Consider the following 22444-nt stretch of genomic DNA (forward strand, 5'->3'; position numbering starts at 1 on the left):
GTTCGGATCCCAGTCGAGGCATGGGATTTTTAATTAAGATACCGACTCCAAACCCTGAATGAGTGCTCTGCAAGGCTCAGTGGGTAGGTGTAACCCAGTTGCACCGACCAGTGATCCATAACTGGTTCAACAAAGGCCATGGTTTGTGCTATCCTGCCTGTGGGAAGCGCAAATAAAAGATCCCTTGCTGCTAATCTGAAAGAGTAGCCTATGTAGTGGCGACAGCGGGTTTCCTCTCAAAATCTGTGTGGCCCGTAACCATATGTTTGACGCCATGTAACCGTAAATAAAATGTGCGTCATTAAATAAAACATTTCTTTCTTTCTTTCCTTACCACAGTGAGAACAACTTGTCCAGGATGTTTGACAACCCACTCCTTAGTTTCAGTGACAACAATATCAGTCATACCAAGTTTCAAATGTCTGAAATAAAATAATATTATGTGTACTTTAATATATTTCTCGACTTGCAATATAATTAGAACCATACATATTCAGGTTTTTATTACTAACCATAACTACTGACTTCTTAAAGGCATATTGTCACAGACCACTGACCTATTTAATGGTCTAACAAAGTATTACCTGAACAAAAATAATTTTATTTGTCCCAAAATGTACTTTATTCAACCATCTTCATAACCACCATACTCCATTTATTAATGACATTTTGTAAAAATAATTGAATTATGGCAATGGTCCATAATTCAAAAAGTAAAATTGCCGAGAGGGATGGCATGGATTTCACTCCATCATGGTTCAGCTAAGGTAATGCAATAGCTAGATTTCGTTTCCAACAATTAATGTAATTTTTATTTATTATTCATTTTTTTTAGAAAAATAAGGTCCTTAAATCCATGACAGTATGCCTTTAACAGATAATAAATTCAGCTTCATTCTTTTATAGAAAATAGAAAATATTTTTTATCCACTAAGATTTATTCTAAAAAGTTGTTACCAGTTTGCAAATTATATATATATATATATATATATATAATACACCTTAAGATTACACAATGCAATAAATTTCAAAACAAGTCTGTAATTATAAGACATATAATGAAAACATATCTGACAGCTAATAAAAATAAGTGCACAAACTTTTTAACAGTTTCAAACATCCCGTATTCTACTGTGCCAAGCCACTGTTCCACTGGACCTCGTGCTCGGACATTTCTAAAACAAATAAGAAATTCAAACAAAGACAAATCTGTGCAAAATTTACCTAATCTCTATTAAACTATAAGCAATAAGAAATAAGAACAAATAGGACCCTGATTCAATAGAAACTAACTAAACCCTTTATATGTAAACCAAACAGTTTCATAATATTATACAATAGAAACCAAAGAAGTCCACGTTTTAACTTTAAAACAATGATATGATGCATTAGGAAATAACTAAGACCATATTTAATGATAACCCAGCATTCAAATAAAGATAAATATGTGAAAAAATGTGCTAAATTAAACTAATCTCTACAATACTATTACAATATGACCAAAGAAATGTCTTAACCATCTGAGTTTTGTTCATAGACACATTCATTATAATACTTATTTTAAAGATTCCCTATTCACAACAAAATTACTGTATTAATAAATGGTTGTATGAAAGTACAATGCTCATTTTGCCTGCCAGTAAAGTCAGAGCCATACCTAGCCAAAATTAACTAGGGGACTCAAAAATAGAATCAGGATAAAGTAATATATATATATATATAACATTTATATATTACTATGGTCTTCTCCAGCAGACAAAAAGGACATGTTTAATCCTAAAATGACACTTTTTCTTAATTGTCGCTAGCTACAACATACTGCTAGAATAAAAATAAAAATTAATATTACATAATACTGCCAGGATTTCTAGTTGAAGTAATAGTTAGCAACATACCGAGGCATATCAATGATTTCTCCTTCAGCTGAAGTTATTGCAGTTACTGTTGGTGGCTGCCGTGGCAGGATTTGAATGGCCAAGTGCTTCACATTGCCAAAGCATTTACCAAGATGTGGCTTAAAAGCAAAACCAGAAGTAATCATGAAACATAATTAGATACTTGATGTGTGTGTTTTTATGATTTACAGGTTTATTCAATACTGTATTCATATAAAATAAAAACCATTAGTAATTTCCATTATTTATGAATATTAGATCATGCAAAATATTTTGGTTGTGTATATATCTCTTTGGCAATAATGGTGATAACCATTTTGTTTTAATGATAGAGCTACAAACTTAAATCTTAAAGTACTACTGGTAAAATGTTTTTATTAAACTGCATATAATTCAGGAGCAATTAAATGATTAATATGTTTAAATACCTGCACAGCTTCTGGATCCTTAGACTGGGCAAGAATATCAAGCAGTTCATCATTGCTGAGAAAGTAAAATCTTGGAAATACCAGACGTTTGGTCTCAAGGTAATCCTGGAATAAAAATGTTTAGAGCGTGAGCCAAATATTTATCACTCCTGAAAAACATCTAGTGTAACTAAAAACTACTTCAGGAGGGATGCATGGTTAGTGAAAAGAAGTTGATGAAAAGTCTTATGAATTTGCTGACTGTGGATAGAAGGGGAAAACCGCCATGAGGATCACACACAAGAAATAAAAGGAAGGAAATGAATGTGTGTGTAATAACAACTTGGCACATTTTAAATTACGAGTAACAAAACATGTCTTTTAAGATATTGTATTTAATACAGGTCTAATTGTATTGTATTTATGTAGACAATTTGGCAGTATGTGTGTGTATGGTTAATGTGTGTGTGTGGATGGATAAGACATTACAGTACAGATGGTATGGCATACATAGGTATGTGTGTGTATAACAGCATAAACAATAAGTTGATAACTTTCAAAGAAATGTGTTTTTTCAATACCTCCAAACACTTCTGAATCTTTTCCAGGTTAGCATTGGCAGACTGCAGTGTCTCCAGAGTGCCAGGCGCTATGGCCGACTTCAGCGCATTCGGCCGATCTTCCACGCGACGCATGATGTCCTTCCAGGCTTTATCCACCTCACTAAACAACTTGTACTCACTTGGTAATTGTCTGTCAAATAATAAAAAAGAAAGAAAACAGTATAAGAATCAGTGTGTACTTGTGTTTGTAACTTTACCGGCCTCAGTGGTGTTATTGTTAAGCCATCGGACATAAGGCTGGTAAGTACATGGTTCACAGCTTGGTACCGGCTCCCACCCAGAGCGAGTTTTAACGACTCAATGGGTATAAGACCACTACACCCTCTTCTCTCTCACTAACCACTAACAACTAACCCTCTGCACTAACAGCTGAGGTGTGTGTGCCCAGGACAGTGTGCTTGAACCTTAATTGAATATAAGCACGAAAAATAAGTTGAAATGAAATGTAATGTCACTTTAATTAAATGTCACTATATTTTACAATTATATTATTAAATGACTATAGTATAACCAAACATTTGCTTGTTTTAAAAAAAAAAAAAATATTTAAATAAAAATAACTGTTTGCAAGAAGCCTGCAGATAACTACAGTTTAAACTATATTGAGATGTCATTAATCAAACAGCCCTATCCTTTATTTAAGTAAAAAAAATATTAATAAATTAGTAGACTTTACGTTATATGTCATTGATAAAATTTTCTTTAGTGGGATCTGTATACCATAAACAATTTAGAAAATGGTTAATTATAAGTAAGTATAATTATATTTATTATACAACATAATTTACCTTTGTATGTCTGGTGTGCCAAATATCTGCTCGAGATAAAGCCAGTTGCGCTGACAGTTGAGCCATTCGTCCAGTGTGCGAGAAAACACCTGCAGCTTTCGCTCCCATTCTTCAACTTGTGCCTGTAAGAGGAATAAAAAACTATTTAGTTAAATCGATATTACGTTTATTAATATAATATAATACGATTACAATAACAGTCCAAAAAAGCCACAAAAATGTATAAAGCATATGTATAACCGACAAAGCAATACCCTCTACTATGTGCCATTGTGAAGAAATATGACAATAATTATCAAATTTGTGTCAAATTATGTAAAAAATTCTCAGACATTAATGAATAATATTTTAGCAGATGCAAACTAATTGTAGGGTAGCAATATTTGTCTAAAAGAAAAAGAATTAATTCATAAAGTGATTTACCAACCTGGAGAATTCTATACAATGTCATGTATTACAAAATAAGCCTGTTTGGTACTGACATATGAATTTCTGATGTAGCATCTTCCAAATATTCTATAAGATACGGTAATAAATTCACCTTGATTGGTCCAACATATCTTGATCCTCTGATGGTTCCTATGGTGACCTGGCTCTCCTCCAGTTGTGCCATGATGTCATCTGCCCCTGCAATGATGCTTGTGTCTCTGCCGCCATGTGGCAACAATCGGAAATCAGTGTTCAACCACAAACTGGTGATCTGAAAACCACATATCACATAAAATAAGATTATTTAGAAGAGTGAATGAACAAATGAACAAATGAATAATAATAATAATAATAATAATAATAATAATAACAATAATAATAAAATTCTTTATTTTCAGTCTAGACTCAAATCTTTAACACTGTCACACATATGCAATTAGGGTCTTGATTCCAGATTCTAAAAGTTTTATAAGCATGAGGCCAGATTTTAATGCCACTGTTAATGAAATACTATGTATTATAACTATTATGTTCTCAAAAATCTGTTACACTGGCCTTTCAATACCAGGTCCTAGCCAGAGTGAATTTTAAAGGCTCAATGGGTGTACTACACAAACTTTTCTCTCACATATTAGCTTTTCATCTATGGCATTTTTAGATAAATGAAAATGAAGCACCTTGGCTTTTCATTATTTATCAATACCTTGTTCAGCATATGCTCCAGTGTTGCCTCATTGCTGGCAGTGGTGGAAATGTCTTGAATCTTTTCCTTATGTTGAAAAATCTGATAAAATAGAAAATACTTAATATTTACCAATGTAAGATGTAACTTAAATGATCAGTATAAATTTCAAAATCGAATAGACAAACTAAATGATTTAAGACTACGTTACTAAGAAAATAAATAGAAAATTAGTAAAGAAGGTGGACTTAAATACTCATTACTAAAATTGAAATTATTGTATTAAAAAATATATTTCTGCACAAGACAGATTTCAAGAAATATTTTAATAAAATCTCGAGAGATCTATAATATCACCAAATAGATATACTATAAACACATGAACAGAAACTGTGGGCTTCTAGTTTTTCTGATACATAGTTAGATTATTTCAAATAAAAGTTAAAATACTTATTTTTCTGTGGAAATAAGCAATATTAATTTTTTAAATCTCAGTGTAAATGTGGCACAGTATTAAATTTTATCATTTTGATTTAGGTGCATTGTTAAGCTATGCATGTACCTGAAGTTTTGCAAGGAATTCATAAAGAAAGTATGTAAATGAAACATGCATTTTAGTGAATACTTACATTCATGTCGAGAAGGTTTCCGAGGGTGAAGCTCTTATCTCTGGCAATAACCTTGTTAATGATTCTTTGGATCTGCTCCCAGTGTCGAGACCTCAGTGATGGGTTCCTCAGACTGGTGATCACCGGCATGCCCTGCTTGAACTTCATAACCATCTCCTTCAGTCGGGGCAGAATCTCATTGTGGGGCAGGCCTAAAATACACGTAAACATTGGATTTAAATGCCTTTATAATTTTGCTTTAAACATGTATGCAGGATGTTCATTAGCTTTGAAAGTATGAATCTGTTTCAGAAAAGTGGCTGTGTCTAGTGAATGCAGTGAGCTTGCTACCTAATAATAAACACAGTACATATCTACAAGAAACAAATGGGGCCGAATTTACGAAGCCTGTTTTTCTTAAAACGCAGGTGTTTAAGCATTGTAAATGTACGTAGTTACACACGTGTAAGATGTAAACAGGCTTTGTAAATTTGGCCCATAATGTTCACAACTAAATTAACAAAGGAAATCTGATTAAATATTTTCCCCATTTCACTCTTGTTACCATTAATACCAACTGACAATTCAGAACATTTTAAGAAAAATGGAGAAAACTTGGAGTGTTTTCTCTTTTATAGATACATCACCTGTCCTCATACTAGTGCATATTCCCTACGGTTAGTAGACTGGTCCGAACATCCCAACAGCCAATGGGATGGCCTAAATTCTTCTACTGTGTACCCCTTCCTGTTCCGGTCACGTCACTGTAACTTCCTTCTTTTTCCTTCGGACCAGTCTACTAACCGTAGGGAATATGCACTAGTATGAGGACAGGTGATGTTGAAAAGAAAATATAATTCACTCAGTTGTACAAGTAAGCTTCAACTGTAATCTGATGTTGTTTCCATAATACATCTTGCACTCCGGTAGTATAACAGAAAATGAGTTGTTACCTTTTTCCAGCATGTACACAGTCTGTGTAAACTTGTTGACATTTTTCTGCAGTGATTCAACGGGCACTGAATCAAATGATGATGCTGTCCACTCATCTACCAGCCGTGTCCACTCATCAAGAGACTGCCACAGCAGACGGCGCAAGGTCAGGTCGCGCTCGATTTCGGACAACTCAGTCTCAATCGCCTGTGCACTCTCCTCAGACTTCGTGTCTGTGTACATATACTCCCTACAATATCATTCATATATCATTAATATTTCTGTTGAGAACTTCAAAAATACATTCAACTTGTTTTTCAGTTCCATAACCATCACGAAGGCAAGATCTGTCTAGTTCATATTTTTCTGTTTATGACTGAAAAACAGTTTAAAAAACAAAAACCCACACAAGTCTTAAATCATTAGCTAATCATTAAGAGTTAAAACTAATTTTTTATTTTATATACTTTGTTAGATGTAAAACTTCTGAAATAATACATTTTTTAAATTCACAGGTTGAATTACAAAATATATTTAATCCCTCAGTCATGTGTAACTTTCTTACACAGCTCTGTTCAGCCACATGTACACATCATATTTTGTCCAGTTAAGAATTAAACACAGATTCTATAATAAAAGTTGCCCTGTTTGTGTTTTCAGTTCCACATCACTTTACATTTCACTCCTCCAACAAACATATTTAACTTTTAAAACAAACATCCTAAATGAACAAATATAAATATACGAAGAAAGACATTTAGAAAACCAACAAATGTTACTTACTCTCCAATGAAACCCTTCTTAGCCTTGGACAGAGAGCTGCCAAATCTTTCTTGGTAACTTGCATAACTTCTTGCCTTCAGTGACAGGGACTGGACCTCATCTTGCAGGTACCGAATCGTCTCCAGGGCAGAAACCATCATAGTGTCCGAGTTGAGCAGGTCTGGATCGCGCACTCGATTCTTGAGGTCCATCAGTTTAGACTGAATGTTCATCACAAGTGACTCAAGATCTGAACTGAACTTGCGAATGTTCTGATCCTTTTTAGCTTCACAGTACAGAATCATTGTCTGTAAATAAATAAACTTCCCATAATCAACTATTATGATCTTACATTATCTTCCTTACCTTAAGAATGTTACATATCATCACTATCTTCAAAGCATTACATTATTATATCACTTTCTTGTCAGACTGATCATTTTTTGCGTTATGTTAAATCACAAAATGAGTTCCGATTTGAGAATAAATGTGAATATTCAGCCCAACTCCTTTAGTAACTACTACAGGCATATTCTCAATCCCCTATGCACCATGCAAGGCAGCCATATGGGACAGGGAATAACCTTCTTACAAACAGAAAAATATAATTGAATAAAGACACCTAACATTCAAATTTAACCTTTGAATTGTTATGTTAAATATATATATATATATATATATATATATATATATATATATATATATATATATAAAACACCACCAAAAAAAACATCTTACCAATATTTCAATTTTTAAAATTTTATAACAAGTATGTTGGCAAAAATCATTCTATCATGATAGTTTCGTATTATAGTCTTCCAAAAATGTATGATTTAGTGGAACTATCTGCAACAGAATGTTTAAAAATGTTTGTTAAAAGTATGATATCTTTTATTTGGTCAATCTTAAATGCAAACTAAAAAGAGTTAAGAAGATTACATTACCTTCATTCATTACCTTAAGAATGTGACACTGTCATCATTACTGTAAGAAGTCCACGTAACATTCATTACCTTCAGAATATTACATTACTGTTATTCATTACCGTAAGAATGTGACACTGTCATCATTACTGTAAGAAGTCCACGTAACATCCGTTACCTTCAGAATATTACATTACCTTTGTTCATTACCTTTGTTCATTACCTTAAGAATGTGACACTGTCATCATTACTGTAAGAAGTCCACGTAACATCCGTTACCTTCAGAATATTACATTACCTTTATTCATTACCTTAAGAATGTGACACTGTCATCATTACTGTAAGAGGTCCACGTAACATCTGTTACCTTCAGAATATTACATTGCCTTTATTCATTACCGTAAGAATGTGACACTGTCATCAGTACTGTAAGAGGTCCACGTAACATTCGTTACCGTCAGAATATTACATTACCTTCAAGTGCTGGAAACTTGGTCCAAGGGTCTGATAGAGAGCCAACTCCTCAGGTTCGATGTTCATCTGAAACTCCCTGGCAATGGTGAAGAATTTATTGACCACTAGAAACTCCTTCTCAAGAGCAGGTAGTTCATTGGACATCCGACCCAGAAAAGACAGGTGCTCCACAAATGCCTCCACAGATGAAGGATACTGGTCAAGCCTTTTTGATGCTCCCTGGTGTAAACAAGGGTGGAAAAACATACATTTATTATAATAATAATCAGTGTTTATTGAGAGTGTAGAACTAAGGACTCATTAACCTCTTTTTCATTTTATTTTATTTTATTTAACCTTAATTACAAATGAGTTCCTTCTGCCAAATCTAGTAAGTATTAAGTATGTACCTAGGAGAGTATCAACAAGTATCCTTGTGGTAAGTGGTTATTTAATACAGGTCAAATCGTGCTGCAGTAGATGAAGAATGAAAATGACATTGTGCAAAACATTCAGAAAAATATGGGCTATTTGACTGCCTTTCATAAAAGAATAAGGACAGAAACAGTTTTCAAGTAGCACTAAAATCTGGAATTCTGATAAAATCTGGACAATTTGCATCTTTGGTTGATAATTTTGCTTAAATATTAAGATGGCCACAAGTGCTTATTTAGCAGGTTTTTACTAGATTTACTAAAGACTATCTGCTAACAGGCAAATTTCTGCAGGCACCATTGATGGCCTTTGAAAAGTTATGAAACAGTATGGATACTGTTTGATGGTAGGCATCAGAAATGACATTCATAGCTTCCCTACAATAGTTATATAGTGAATATCCAGAAGAAAACAAAAAATGTCTAAACGTTATTCAAATGTATGTAAAATAATACATGTCTCAAGATACCTTAATAATTTTAAGAAGATCTTCATTTCGCTTGTTTGCAATGACAGGCAATTTCTTGTGAATGGCATCCAGAACTTTCTCAGCATAGGGCAGACATGTTTCTTGGAAACCTTTAGCATCCACGTCAATCATAGCAATGCGTTGATTGGTAACCATGTTTTTCATCCTGGCAATCTAAAAATATGAAAACATATATCATGAATGAAGTTCAATACAATTTCTGTCAGAATATATTCTGTGAAAAATACAACACTGTCGAGAGGGTCATGTGACAACTAATTTTAGGGAGTACTCTTGAATGACAAGTACCGTGTAAAAAATCAACAGGTTGACCACGAAATATTTCAATTAATGGCCCCTATACCTATACCTGTTGCTGTTATAAAAGTGGCACCATACCACTTGCACATTTGTCATCAGTTAGTACTATATATATCAAGTTACTTCAAACGAACTGGTTATTTAAATACTACAGAGGTCAACCTACATGTAATCATCAAAGAAAATTTTCAAATAGCATATCAGAATTTTGAAGTATTTTTTTTATGAGGAACTATTTCCTAAATCGGACTATATTAAACTGCTACAGCAAGTAACAACATGACAAATGGTGGTGTGTTGCTGAAAGAACACCCCAGCACAAAAATACACATTGGCTATTACCGTATTTGACCGGAAATAAGCCCAGGGGGCCAAGACAACTCATTGTGAGCTTAGCATGGGGTGGGCTTATTCCCAGACAAGGGGCCAGTTTTGTTGAAATTTTTTTTAACAATAATAATTAAAATAAATAACAATACTTAAATGAACTAGGAAGAAAACAAAAAACGTTCAGTAGCACATCTATTAATTAGTGTTCCATTTGTTATTAATAAATAATAATTGTTTATTAATTAAATTGTGGTTTTTTTTACTAGTATCTAATTATCAGAAACACACCTTCTATGTTACAATCACTTACAAGTGCTGTTTATTTACATCCAAAATTTAATGCTGAGAAGACTTAAAACAACAGCAATTAACAACAACTCAATAGCGTATACACACGTTTCTGACACAGACAGCCAGCTTACACTACAAAGAATGTTCAATCTACGGTCATTGTTCTTAGCCAATCAGAATAAGGTATTTGCTTAATTAGCATTAACTGCGGACACAGTGTGGTGGTAAAAATAGACATTGGTTTTTAGTTCATACTTGGGCTTGGATACTTCAGAGAAATACTGCAGGCATGAAATTGAAAACAATGTTACACACTGTTATTGTTAGACTGCTAAATCTCACTGGTGGTAAAATATTGTGTTACATTTGTGTTTAATTATCTGCAGGAGGTATGACCTTTTAAATGAACTTTGAGCAAACTTGCAATTTCATGTTATTTATAAGGTGACGAAGTTGGGGGTGGGCTTATTTACGAATGAGGGCCTAATTTCTTAAATGCTATCAAAACGGAGGGGGGCTTATTCAAAGACATGGGCTTATTTCCGATCAAATACGGTAGGTGTCAAAAATTGAAAGTACGGTATATGAAAATATTATTTATATCATTTAAGGATTTATAAATATACATATACTAAATTATATATAAATAAATGTCTCTAAACTGATATTAATAAAGCCTTCAAATATATCAACAAGTTATTTTTAAATCAGCATGAACGGTTTTGATAAAGAAAAAAAGGAATGTAACATATTAGGTATGAAAACTAAAAATACTATGGTCTACCATGTCTGTGTATGACCGCAAGACATGATTGAATTCTTCTGCTGACCACGTCTTCTTGCTCATGGATTCTTCCACATCCAACAACTTACACTGGTCAACCATTCGACAAAACTGGTCATAGTTCTGCAAAGACAAACAGTTGTGGTTTTATGTGAATTTGTTTGCAATTAAATGAAATATTAATACAATCAAAGTGGAACTCCTATCTCAATATAAAACAGAAAAGAATCTTTGTTTTCATAAAAATGGAATTTGTGGGAACTGACCTGTCGCACCTCAGCAAAAGTTCTACAGAAAAGATATATGTATCCTAATATCAGTATAAGTATCCAACAGACATAATAAATGTCTGTGATATTTCAAGTCCAAGGCAAAATATATAATCTCCTTTCACAAGAGACCATAACAAAATGGTCTACAATGCAATGGAGTAACTTATCATAACTAGGGTCACACGTATCTTAAAATAACTGAACACAATGACATACTGTCTTCTTCAACAAGGCAAAAAGGGCACTTTTAAGCTAAAAGGGTAATTTGTTCTATTTTGGTGGGAGGATGGGACAAATGTCCCAATAACTAAATTATCAAAATAATTCAAGAGCATGTATAAGTAATTATGTCATTAAACAAATATTAATGCTTATAAATGAATTAATTTTTAAATTGTGTATGTTTGCCAAATTGTGATGACGTCTTATATAGTACTGACAAAGTCATTGATTTGAGAAATTATGATTTTTCATTTCCTCGGTTAGATTACAACAGACCAACTAAACTTGGGTAATAAATTACTTTACAACAGACCAGTCTAAACCAGGGTGATAAATGAGTTTACAACAGACACCAGTCTAAACTGGGGTAATAAATTAGTTTACAATAGACTAGACTAAACTGGGGTAATAAATGAGTTTACAACCGACCAGACTGAACTGGGGTAATAACTGAGTTTACAACAGACCAGACTGAACTGCTTGATGAGTTCCATATGGGTAATAAACGAGTTTACAACAGACTAGACTAAACTGGAATAATAAATGAGTTTATAACAGACCAGACTAAACTGGGGTAATAAATGAGTTTATAACCGACCAGACTAAACTGCTTGATGATTTCCATATTGGTAATAAATGAGTTTACAACAGACCAGACTGAACTGCTTGATGATTTCCACATGGGTAATAAATGAGTTTACAACCGACCAGACAGAACTGTTTGATGAGTTCCATCTCCATGTTGATGTAGGAGGTGAGCTCCTGTAGCAGGTACTGGTAGTGGGGGTCTTCGTGCAGCAGCAGATCGAGGTCCGGCCACGGCTGCATACTCGTGCGGCGCTCCTCTTCCTCCTCCTCATCGTAGTGCAGGTGGATGTCATGTTTCGGAGGAGAGTAGAACACAGCCAACCGTGACTCCCGTAGCATGGGAACAACTTGTCCTACAAAACAAGATGGAATAGTGTAAAAAAAAAAAATATATATATATATAAATGGTGCAAAATGTCTTGTGTATCAATTACTAAAGTTACAAAATAATCAATGAATAAGGATTGAAAAAGAGATGAGCTAGTTGAAGCAGAAATAACAACTGAAGGTAAAATACAAAATTCGTATGCACCCTATAGCATCATATTTCATGTTTTTACCTCAAAGTTTGATATTAAGGTAACATTAAATTTTGTATATCAAAAATAATACATACATAGAAAATCTACTCGTAAAATAAAAAAATAGATCTAATGAAATGACTGTAACCTGTAGTTTTCAAAATTATAGCAAACATTTTCGACATGAGAAAAACACTAGTCATTTTGTTATGCTGAAAAGCAATATATAACCATAACCTGAATTTGAATCATTAATAAATTATATATAGTTTGTTCTAAAAAAAAAAAAAAAAAAAAATCCAGTATGTTATACTACAGTAATTTAATAGCTATTCATGATGATGTTATTTTCCAACTCACCTATTGTATTCTCAAAACCATCAACAATTTGAAAAACAGCATTTTTGAAGGAAATTTCAGATGGTGACAGACTGATGAACGTCTTGGACACTGCAACATGTTTAATCCTATAAAACATGATGAAAATATCTCATGGTTATGAAAATGTCAAATGTCAAAAAAAAAAAAGGCACAGTAGAGTACACTACAATATGGGCTATATTAACCTTACAAAATGTCACTCTGTTGTAAAATGGTTAGCAGTTGGTCATGTATTCTTTATTGGAAGGAAGAAACTAAGAAATTATGGCAGTGTTTTTGTTATGAAATGGCAATATGTTATTATTATGTTGTGTTATTTAAGCTTCATGTTATCAACTTGAAGAACAAAATCAATTTGTTAACTTACTCCTGTTCTTTTTCTTCATAGGCAAATCTGTTCCTGGATAGATCCTCATCAGACGACTCGTCTTCATAGTCTGAGTCAGAATACTCACTTTCATCAGAATCTGGGAAATAAAACAAGCATTATACAGTGAGTAAACCTGGACCATTCATTAATCACAACAATATTTTTGATAATTCAACAGCCATTAAGCAGAAAACTGCATTTGCATAATTTTTTTTTTTTTTTTTTTTTTTTTTTTATCCCAGTGCCCCCTTTCCTTTCTCTCCTTTGAATTCCATCTCATTTCTTCCCGATCTGGCAACTCCTACTATCTTTCAACTTCTTTCGCTGTCCACCTCCACATCCCAGTCCTTGTCTCTCCAACCGCGACAGGTGCTTGTCTCTTGTGGCTATCTGTGCCACACACCTGTTCCCCATCAGCTTTTAGCTGTGGGCTTAGTCTGACCACTTCGGGGAGTGTTCAGTAGTTACTTCTGGCATTGTTAACAGGCACTTGTAACCACCTACTATGCTCCCCTACTACCGGCGGTCGTTAGTTAGTGCCGTAGGTCAGACCAGCTTTATTAGCGGCAGAGGACGAGGATGCCAGGTGGGTGCAGGGATATACACAGAGACTGCACCCCGTGGAGGTAGGCGATGGTGTGGACAGCTCAGAAGACAGAGTCGGAGAAAATTGACAGAAAGGGTTGAAACACATTAAAATCGTGAGAGAAACTGGAAAGTTTTTTATATTAAGATAATGAGAATGATAGGCAGAGGGTGATAGATGAGAAAGATGAATGAATGTGTGAGCCAGCTTTGATGGGATTTGAACCACTGTCGTCAGCTTGATTGTCCAGCAGCTTATCCACTAGACCATACTCCATTTGCATAATAATTACCTCCATCTTGTACATAGTAAAAGCTTTTTTTTTTTGCTATTTTATTTTACAATATAAAATATATTGCTAACATTGCAACCTTATTTTAGATGCATCTAAATCTTAACAGACAATATAAGGCTTGTGTGACTGTGGCTAAACACCTACCTTTATTTCAAATTAATTATAAATATATAAAGCTGTTTAGGGAAGGTACGTGTGACATGTACTGTAAATTCAGCCTTCAGTGTTAAAGAAACAGGCTTATGTATGTGTGTGTGTGTGTGTGTGTGTGTGTGTGTGTGTGTGTGTGTGTGTTTGTGTGTGTGTGTGTGACACTCAGTTAGTAATGAGTGTTATTGGTATTTACCAGACATAGGTTTTTCATCAGGAAATTTTACAATTTTCTTCTTTGTTGGCGACTCTGTGCCTTCAATAGGTGGAGAATTATGGATTTTGGACATTCTGCGGTTCATAATACTGAAACGTTTGGGTATCTTTAGATCAAGCACCAGAGACAAGTTGAACACTGCGGCTACAACCTCTTCCACATCTTCACGGTGCTTGAGTTCATACAAAACCTAAAAATATATTAATAAAAAACACAATATATAAACAGATTGTAACAACTAGAAAATACAACACACAAATTTCAGTTGAATGCCATAGTATAGTGTTGTGACCTAAATAATGTCCAAAATTAAGGGACTTAATTGGGCATATAATAATGGAATATTGATGTCATTATATATTCATGTCAGGCATACTGTAAACCGGGAAAAATTTGCGTGTGTATTAATTTTGCATCATTTGCGCCCAACCACAAGTCGCAAAATTTATACACATGCATTATTTTCACATGCATTATTTTTTACAGATGTCAATGGCCATTCACAAAATTTAAATGTCGCGAATATGTGCTACGGTGCATATTTGCAGAAACACACCCCCCCCCCCCCCCCCCACTATATATGCTTAGTTTTTTTTCTTTTAACTTCACTTCTCAGAGTTCATCTCTCCAACCACAACCGTTTATTGGCCCTTGTGGCCATGCATATGAGGCACTTGTCAATCTCCAACCAAAGTGAAAAAAATGCAGGCTAGAGATTTTCAAAGCGATGTTAGCACTATGAAATTGTAAAACCATCATAGGTTGTGATGTCACCACAGCACACACCATAATGACGTCATAGCGTACGATGGTTTTACGATTTTGTAACATGGCTTTGAAAATATGGGCCCTGAGTCTTATCTAAAAGATTACACCTTAACCATCAGCAAATATGCTGTATCATCTTACCTCATCTATGTCTTGGATACCTTCAATTTCCTCTGCCTTTTCAAAATCAAAATGTGGAATGACATACAGCTCTGGAGCTTTTGGTTGAACGGGTCCTTTTTTCTTAACTCTGAGTCCATGCATAAAAAAAGTTGGTGAGTCTAATGTTACCTTTACAGTGAATCATGATGTAAAATGAAAATGTAATGCAGTGAACAATGACCATTGGTGATGAAATACCTGTTTCTTGGTATTATGATAAATTAATCACAAATAAATAATGAAAGTGTGACAAGTGAAAAACACAAAGAAAGCAAATGAAATCAGACAAATGAACAGGTAAGCAAAAAGATAGTGTTTTACATTGAGCAAGACATCATGTTACTTTGAGCAGATAACATGTGTGTGAACATGTGTGCATAATGCAAATGTTTTATTCAATAAAATGTTATCTGAACAATTCCCATGCTGAAGACAATAGACATGTACCTACTCTTGTGACTACTGACAATTAATAAAATAATAATAAAACTAACAAAACCATCATCCTTGATGAGTCCCTTGAACTGGTCTTCACAGATTCAGAATCACTATCCTGAAAGATTCAATTCAAAGTTAACTTTACACATTATAAATAATAATTTTTAAAACTTTAATTACAAAAATAAGCAATACAATGAGTTTTTACACCCATTAATATATATATATAATTACACCCATCGTTTTTATGAAAATATTTTTTAACAAACATTAGGTATGTATTTAAATCACCTCCTCAATGATATAATAAACTATTTTATATGAATATGAATATTATACTGTCTTTATACAATAAAAATTGCTATTTTTAAGTTACAAAACTGGTAAATATAACGTGGTCTATAGATGAGAAACAAAACATGTTGTCACAACATAGGCTACTTCTTCCAATTAGCACTTGAAGACCCTTCATTTTCCCGTTACACAGATAAGACAACACATTCCATAAACTTTAAACAACCAGTAATGGTTGATCAATTGAAATGCAAAACAACTTGATGGAAAATGTAACATGGTGACAAATGTTAAAACAATGAAATAACTTGATGGGTAGAGATGAACAATGTAACATGGTGACAAATACTAAAACTGAAATAGCTTGATGGTAGAGATAAAAAATGTAACATGGTGCCAAATACTAAACCAATGAAATAACTTAATGGTAGAGATAAAAAATGTAACATGGTGCCAAATACTAAACCAATGAAATAACTTGATGGTAGAGATGAGAGATGTAACATGATGACAAATATTAAAACAATGAAATAACTTGATGAGTAGATATGAAACATGGCTACAAATACTACAGTGAAATAACTTGATGAGTAGATATGAAACATGGCTACAAATACTACAATGAAATAACTTGATGGGTAGAGATGTAACATGATGACAAATACTAAAACAATGAAATAACTTGATGGGCAGAGATGAGAGATGTAACATGATGACAAATATTAAAACAATGAAATAACTTGATGAGTAGATATGAAACATGGCTACAAATACTAGTGAAATAACTTGATGAGTAGATATGAAACATGGCTACAAATACTACAATGAAATAACTTGATGGGTAGAGATGTAACATGATGACAAATACTAAAACAATGAAATAACTTGATGGGTAGAGATTTAACATGGCTACAAATACTAAAACAATGAAATAACTTGATGGGTAGAGATGTAACATGGTGACAAATACTAAAACAATGAAATAACTTGATGGGTAGAGAAGAAACATGGTGACAAACACTAAACCAATAAAATGGTTACCAGATCGTCCTCGCCGCTGGTGTTGTAAGATGCCACAAAATGATCCAGTACGTCTTGCAGAGCTGTCATCACCAGGTGTCGCAGCAGGTCCATCAACATGTAATCCACAGCTCTGAGGAAACATGACAGTCTTTCGAGGATCTTCCGCCACTCTGCAATCTCAGCATACAGAGGTCTATCTTCTGAACAATACAGAAAAATACATATACAGCATGGCTGATGGTAACCCGTCAATATTTTGGAAGGAAATTGTTAAAGTAGGTGTCGGTTGTGGTCGAAAATGTAAAATTTCTATGGAAGTCGTCATTGGAGATACATTTTCCTCTAATATTGATGATGTTCTAAATAAGTGGAAAAACGATTGTTGTACTCTTTTAAATCCAGTGTTTAACCAGTCTTCTACTAATGAACAAGAGTACTAGTGAGGTACATGATATGCCCGTCAGGAGTTTGATGGAAAACCATAGATATTAATGAATATGTTAAGGATATGATTAAATTCTAATTATGTGAAATTTTTGCAATGGGATGGATGAACAGTTTGCTTTGGACCAACTACGGATAGTCCATTGGAGAAGGTGATGTCTTATTAATGAAGCTATTGTTCTTTATTAAGACAGGGAAATTTTGTTTAGCATGAGTACTCTGGTGACACATTTATATTGGCAGAGAAACAGTTTATGTATGTAATGTTAACAATACAGAAGCGCCAAGAAATTAGAATATGTATTGTCTATATGGATCTTTTATATACACCATCCCACAGACAGTATAGCACATAACACGGCCTTTGATGTACAAGTCATGGTGCACTGGCTAGAGCGAGAAATAGCCCAATGAGCCCACTGACGAGGATCGATCCCAAACCAACTGCGCATCAAGTGAGCGCTTTACCACTCGGCTATGTCTCACCCTCCCCTGACAGATGGTGAATATCAACATATAACAATCAACATGCAAAGGATATAACAGTCTTTAAAATATATATATATTCTGCTACTTTATTACCATGGCCTCTTCTATCAATGATGCAAGATTAACGTGTGCGTTGATATCTGCCAAATACTGTCAACCATAAAATAATTATTGCATTAGCTACATCTTTAACAGTACCTTTCTTCTGAGCAATATATTCATACTGATAATAAAAAGCAAAACAAAAAGATCTGTTGTGAATCACACAAAGGATAAGTGAAGACAATACTAACTCCTTGCACCTTTCCTCACATCAGTGGTAGTGGGTCCTTTGGGTTTTTTCAGTCTGTTGCGAGACACCACAATATCAGTATCAGACTTTGTTTTTGGAATATTAATTTTCACCTTCTTGTCTCCTCGAATACCTTGTGTGATACCTTCCATTTCTGCCACAGTCTGAAAAAAGTAACCATCATATTCATTTCATTTCAACTTATTTTTGTGTTTATAGCCAATTAAGGTTCAAGCATGCTGTCCTGGGCACACACCTCATCTATCTGGGCTGTCTGTCCAGGACAGTGCTGCTTTTTCAATAGGAGTAGCCTGTATGATGGCAGCAAATCTCTGTTGACCAAGTGTTGAAATAACCACCAAATAGCTGAAGTTTCATTAAACTAGTACTCTCTCCTTTCTTGTAAATCTTTAGTGTGTATAAAAATTAAACCACATGAGATACTTTAAGAATATATTATATATAACACACTTACTGCACAGGATTCCCATGCTACTTCGATGATCTTATTCCGCAGGGCATTAAGCTGTGCCAATGCCAGTTTGCCTTGTTCCACCTGAGCAGATGTGAATTCTTGCAGGGTCATGGTTTTGGAACGGTCGTGTTTCAAGAGGCTGATGACACTGCTACCGTCAACATCTTTTCCACAGCCTTTGGCAGTCTCACATAAAGTCTTTACATGGAACAAACATCCCTGAAGAACTTCATTGGCCACAAATAGAGATTTATATAGAACCATTCTGTAATAAAAAATATATAAAAATACCAAATCAGTTATTCAGCCAATATGTCAGATAATGAATGCATGACAATAAAGATAACTCATGAGGATGAAACTGGATATGCACACCAAGTTTTATAATGATAGGTTTTATGATTTTTAAGTTCTGCTTCAGATATGAAACATGTCCAGTATTAAGTTGTTTTCAAAGTTACCTGCCAAGTTACTAACAAAGAAAGCTATTCTTGAAATGTAAGTTAATTAGCATAATATATAGTATTATAATGACAGTATAGTTTTTTAATACCACCTATCCAACACAATCTCCTTGCCCAACAAAAGAAAAAGAAAAAGAAAAACACAACAACAAAAAACACCAATAATAACCATACACATTTTAAATGATGAATGTTCAGGCCCACCAACCACCAATTATTTGTGACTGGAAATAATAATTCTGATTCCTGTTCTACCTAATAAAACCTTAAAATAAATAATCATAGTCTTGTTTAAACAAAACAATTAATTTTATTTAATACATGTAATTGATAGTATTTCATTAAATAGTAATTTCTGTAGGTAGTACTAAACCAAATAACTTCCGGCTGGGTCAAAGTTCGAGGTGCACCCAACTTTTGATAGAGAAGTGAACACCACAAGTCCTGTGATTGGTTATAAATGTGAGTGTGTTGGTTGTAAAAAAAAATAGTTTCATCTGGGCTAAAAATGTATGCAATTTTATTTCATCTAGTACCACTGTGTCAAGTAGCCTTGTGCTTGGAACATGTATGGGGTACCTGTAAAAAAAAGTACTAAAATTTTGTGCGGAACTAGGGTAGTCATAGACGCTACCCGTTATCTCAGAAATGAGCAGCTTGACACCCACTTTTTTGTGATTCACTTTAAGGGTGAGGGGTGGTAGTATTTATATCCGTGGCGTTTATGTCGATTGATACGTTGCAGGTAGGAGTTTTAGCCACATATGTTACTATTGTCGTCTATGGGATTTGATTTGGTAGTATACACCCTGTAAACATACTATAAACATACTAAAATTACAACACATTCACCTGCTGTGAGAATTTTTCTTTTTTCTGATACTTTTCACCCACACTTTGAATGTTTTCCATATTCTAAAATAAAACAATGATTGGAATATTAAATGATAATAGCAAATTAAAATATTAACTAATTTAGAAATACTTTATGAAGAAACAAAAACACAATTATTATACCAAGAATCATTATTTTATTTTGTATGTTTTGATGATGATGATGATGATAACTAGTTTAACGTGCCCATATACCACGAGAGTTTTGAACATGCTAATATGATCGTGGCCTGACTCGGGATGGGGGTGTATGTTTTGAATAGAATGGAACATTATCTGCTAATAACATTATTTTTGTCAATAAAACTACTTTTTGTATTTCTTAAATATAAAATACTGTTCCATTAAAGACTGTGTACTTAATATATCAGTTTTAGCCAAAAATGCAACACATAAAACAATATTGTATTAAAAATGCTAAGCACATTCGCAAATCAACATTCAAATATTTTTTATATCATGTTGACAATTAACCATAATATGAAGGGAAAAAACAGAAAGACTACCTGAATTTCACAAACGATGGAAGCTGGGTGATGTGGTAGAAAAGGCGTCTCTCCCAGAGCCACCACAATGCTGGAGTGCTGCTCGATTCTTCATGATTATTATCATCTTGAGTCCACTGCCACCATTAAAAATAAATTAAAAAAGTAAGCCTTACTTCTCTTTTCTCTAACTGCATAATTTTTTTTCTTACGGGACTATCCTGAGTTTGTAAGCCACTTTAAAAGGTTATCGTCAAATAAAATATTTTTACATTATTAAAATTACAACTTAGGTATATTTTCTTGTAGTATAGTGAAACTCCTCAAAACCAGACACTCAGTTAAACTGGAATTCCCTTGTAACTGAATGTTGTTTTACAGTCCCTTTTTAAATATTAGTAAAAAACAGAACTTCTCTAAACCAGACACCACTTAAAACCAGACTTGTAACTTAGTCTTGTGGGTCTCTGGTTTAAAGGGGTTTCACTGTATCTCAATATAAATTTTTTTTCTAAAATAATTTTGGACGTACAAATTTATTATTTTTTCCAATAACTAAATTTGAAATAAGTCGGCCAAAGGTCATTCTAAATGTATTTATCTATATAATGCTTTAAATATTAAAAAAACTTTAAACCTAAAAAAAAATAACCCTGAAAATATGAAATCTTTATACTTGATATCAATGTGAAAAAATAACAACCCAAAATCCCAATCCAGACAACAATTTAGGGCCAACTTTACTTTTCAATCATACATACTAAACCCTATTAAAACAAACATTTTGTACTAACCATTGTTACAGAAGAAGCACTGACAGTCCAGTATTTCCTCTGTGATCTCGCTTTATCAGCAGAAACAACTTGCAGGTTGTAGGGATCATATCTGGCACGGGGGTTGTCTCGGTTCCGTAACACACAATACACAAATTTACCATCATCCTCTTTCGCTGATGTGACTAACTAACAAAAAAAAAAATATATATATTTAGCTAATAAAAATAAATATTTAATAATGAATAAATAAATATTTATATTGAAATTTTAAAACAATTAATAACAAAATTAAGAAAAATCAACTTCAACAAATCCAGGTCAAAATTCACCTTATAAAAAGATGACAAATTACACACAAAACTCATTAAGCTTGATTTAAAACTATAAATTTGACCAAAATATGAATATTTTATCGTTTGCAGAATATAATGTCATCTAAAATGGGATATGGACATTGTAACTTGTTTTTATGTCTATTGAAGTAATGCAAAATTTGTTATTCAATTAAAAGATTTAATGTTCAAAATCCTAAACCAATTTGTAATTTACAAAAGCACATATACTATGTGATGACACAGTTATGTCTGCATCTGTTATTCTGGTTTCATACCTGACCTAAATTCCATTGTTTAGTCAACTTTTTTTAATGGATGGATGGATGGATGGATGGATGGATGGATGGATGGATGGATGGATGGATGGATG

The 22444-nt window shown here is 33.5% G+C and overlaps 1 protein-coding gene across 2 annotated transcripts in view; it reads right to left on the reverse strand.

Moving 5' to 3' along the window:
- Positions 1-22444, reverse strand: part of LOC121371282 (dynein heavy chain 6, axonemal-like) — a 118716-nt gene that overhangs the window by 87030 nt on the left and 9242 nt on the right. For both annotated transcript variants that reach the window (XM_041497060.1, XM_041497059.1), the window contains exons 7-32: positions 21758-21925; positions 20985-21100; positions 20437-20499; positions 19121-19385; positions 18647-18809; positions 17439-17620; positions 16160-16218; positions 15645-15753; positions 14715-14925; positions 13485-13584; positions 13097-13203; positions 12336-12568; positions 11134-11256; positions 9408-9581; positions 8525-8743; positions 7149-7435; positions 6386-6615; positions 5454-5644; positions 4846-4926; positions 4255-4413; positions 3714-3835; positions 2884-3055; positions 2324-2428; positions 1896-2014; positions 1101-1175; positions 335-422 (exon numbers count right to left, since the gene is read on the reverse strand). In XM_041497060.1, the coding sequence (XP_041352994.1) occupies positions 335-422; positions 1101-1175; positions 1896-2014; positions 2324-2428; positions 2884-3055; positions 3714-3835; positions 4255-4413; positions 4846-4926; positions 5454-5644; positions 6386-6615; positions 7149-7435; positions 8525-8743; positions 9408-9581; positions 11134-11256; positions 12336-12568; positions 13097-13203; positions 13485-13584; positions 14715-14925; positions 15645-15753; positions 16160-16218; positions 17439-17620; positions 18647-18809; positions 19121-19385; positions 20437-20499; positions 20985-21100; positions 21758-21925 (3921 nt within the window). The remainder of the gene's footprint in view (positions 1-334; positions 423-1100; positions 1176-1895; positions 2015-2323; positions 2429-2883; positions 3056-3713; positions 3836-4254; positions 4414-4845; positions 4927-5453; positions 5645-6385; positions 6616-7148; positions 7436-8524; positions 8744-9407; positions 9582-11133; positions 11257-12335; positions 12569-13096; positions 13204-13484; positions 13585-14714; positions 14926-15644; positions 15754-16159; positions 16219-17438; positions 17621-18646; positions 18810-19120; positions 19386-20436; positions 20500-20984; positions 21101-21757; positions 21926-22444) is intronic.

The sequence above is a fragment of the Gigantopelta aegis genome, chromosome 4 (assembly GCF_016097555.1).
Source record: "Gigantopelta aegis isolate Gae_Host chromosome 4, Gae_host_genome, whole genome shotgun sequence".
Lineage (NCBI taxonomy): Eukaryota > Metazoa > Mollusca > Gastropoda > Neomphalida > Peltospiridae > Gigantopelta > Gigantopelta aegis.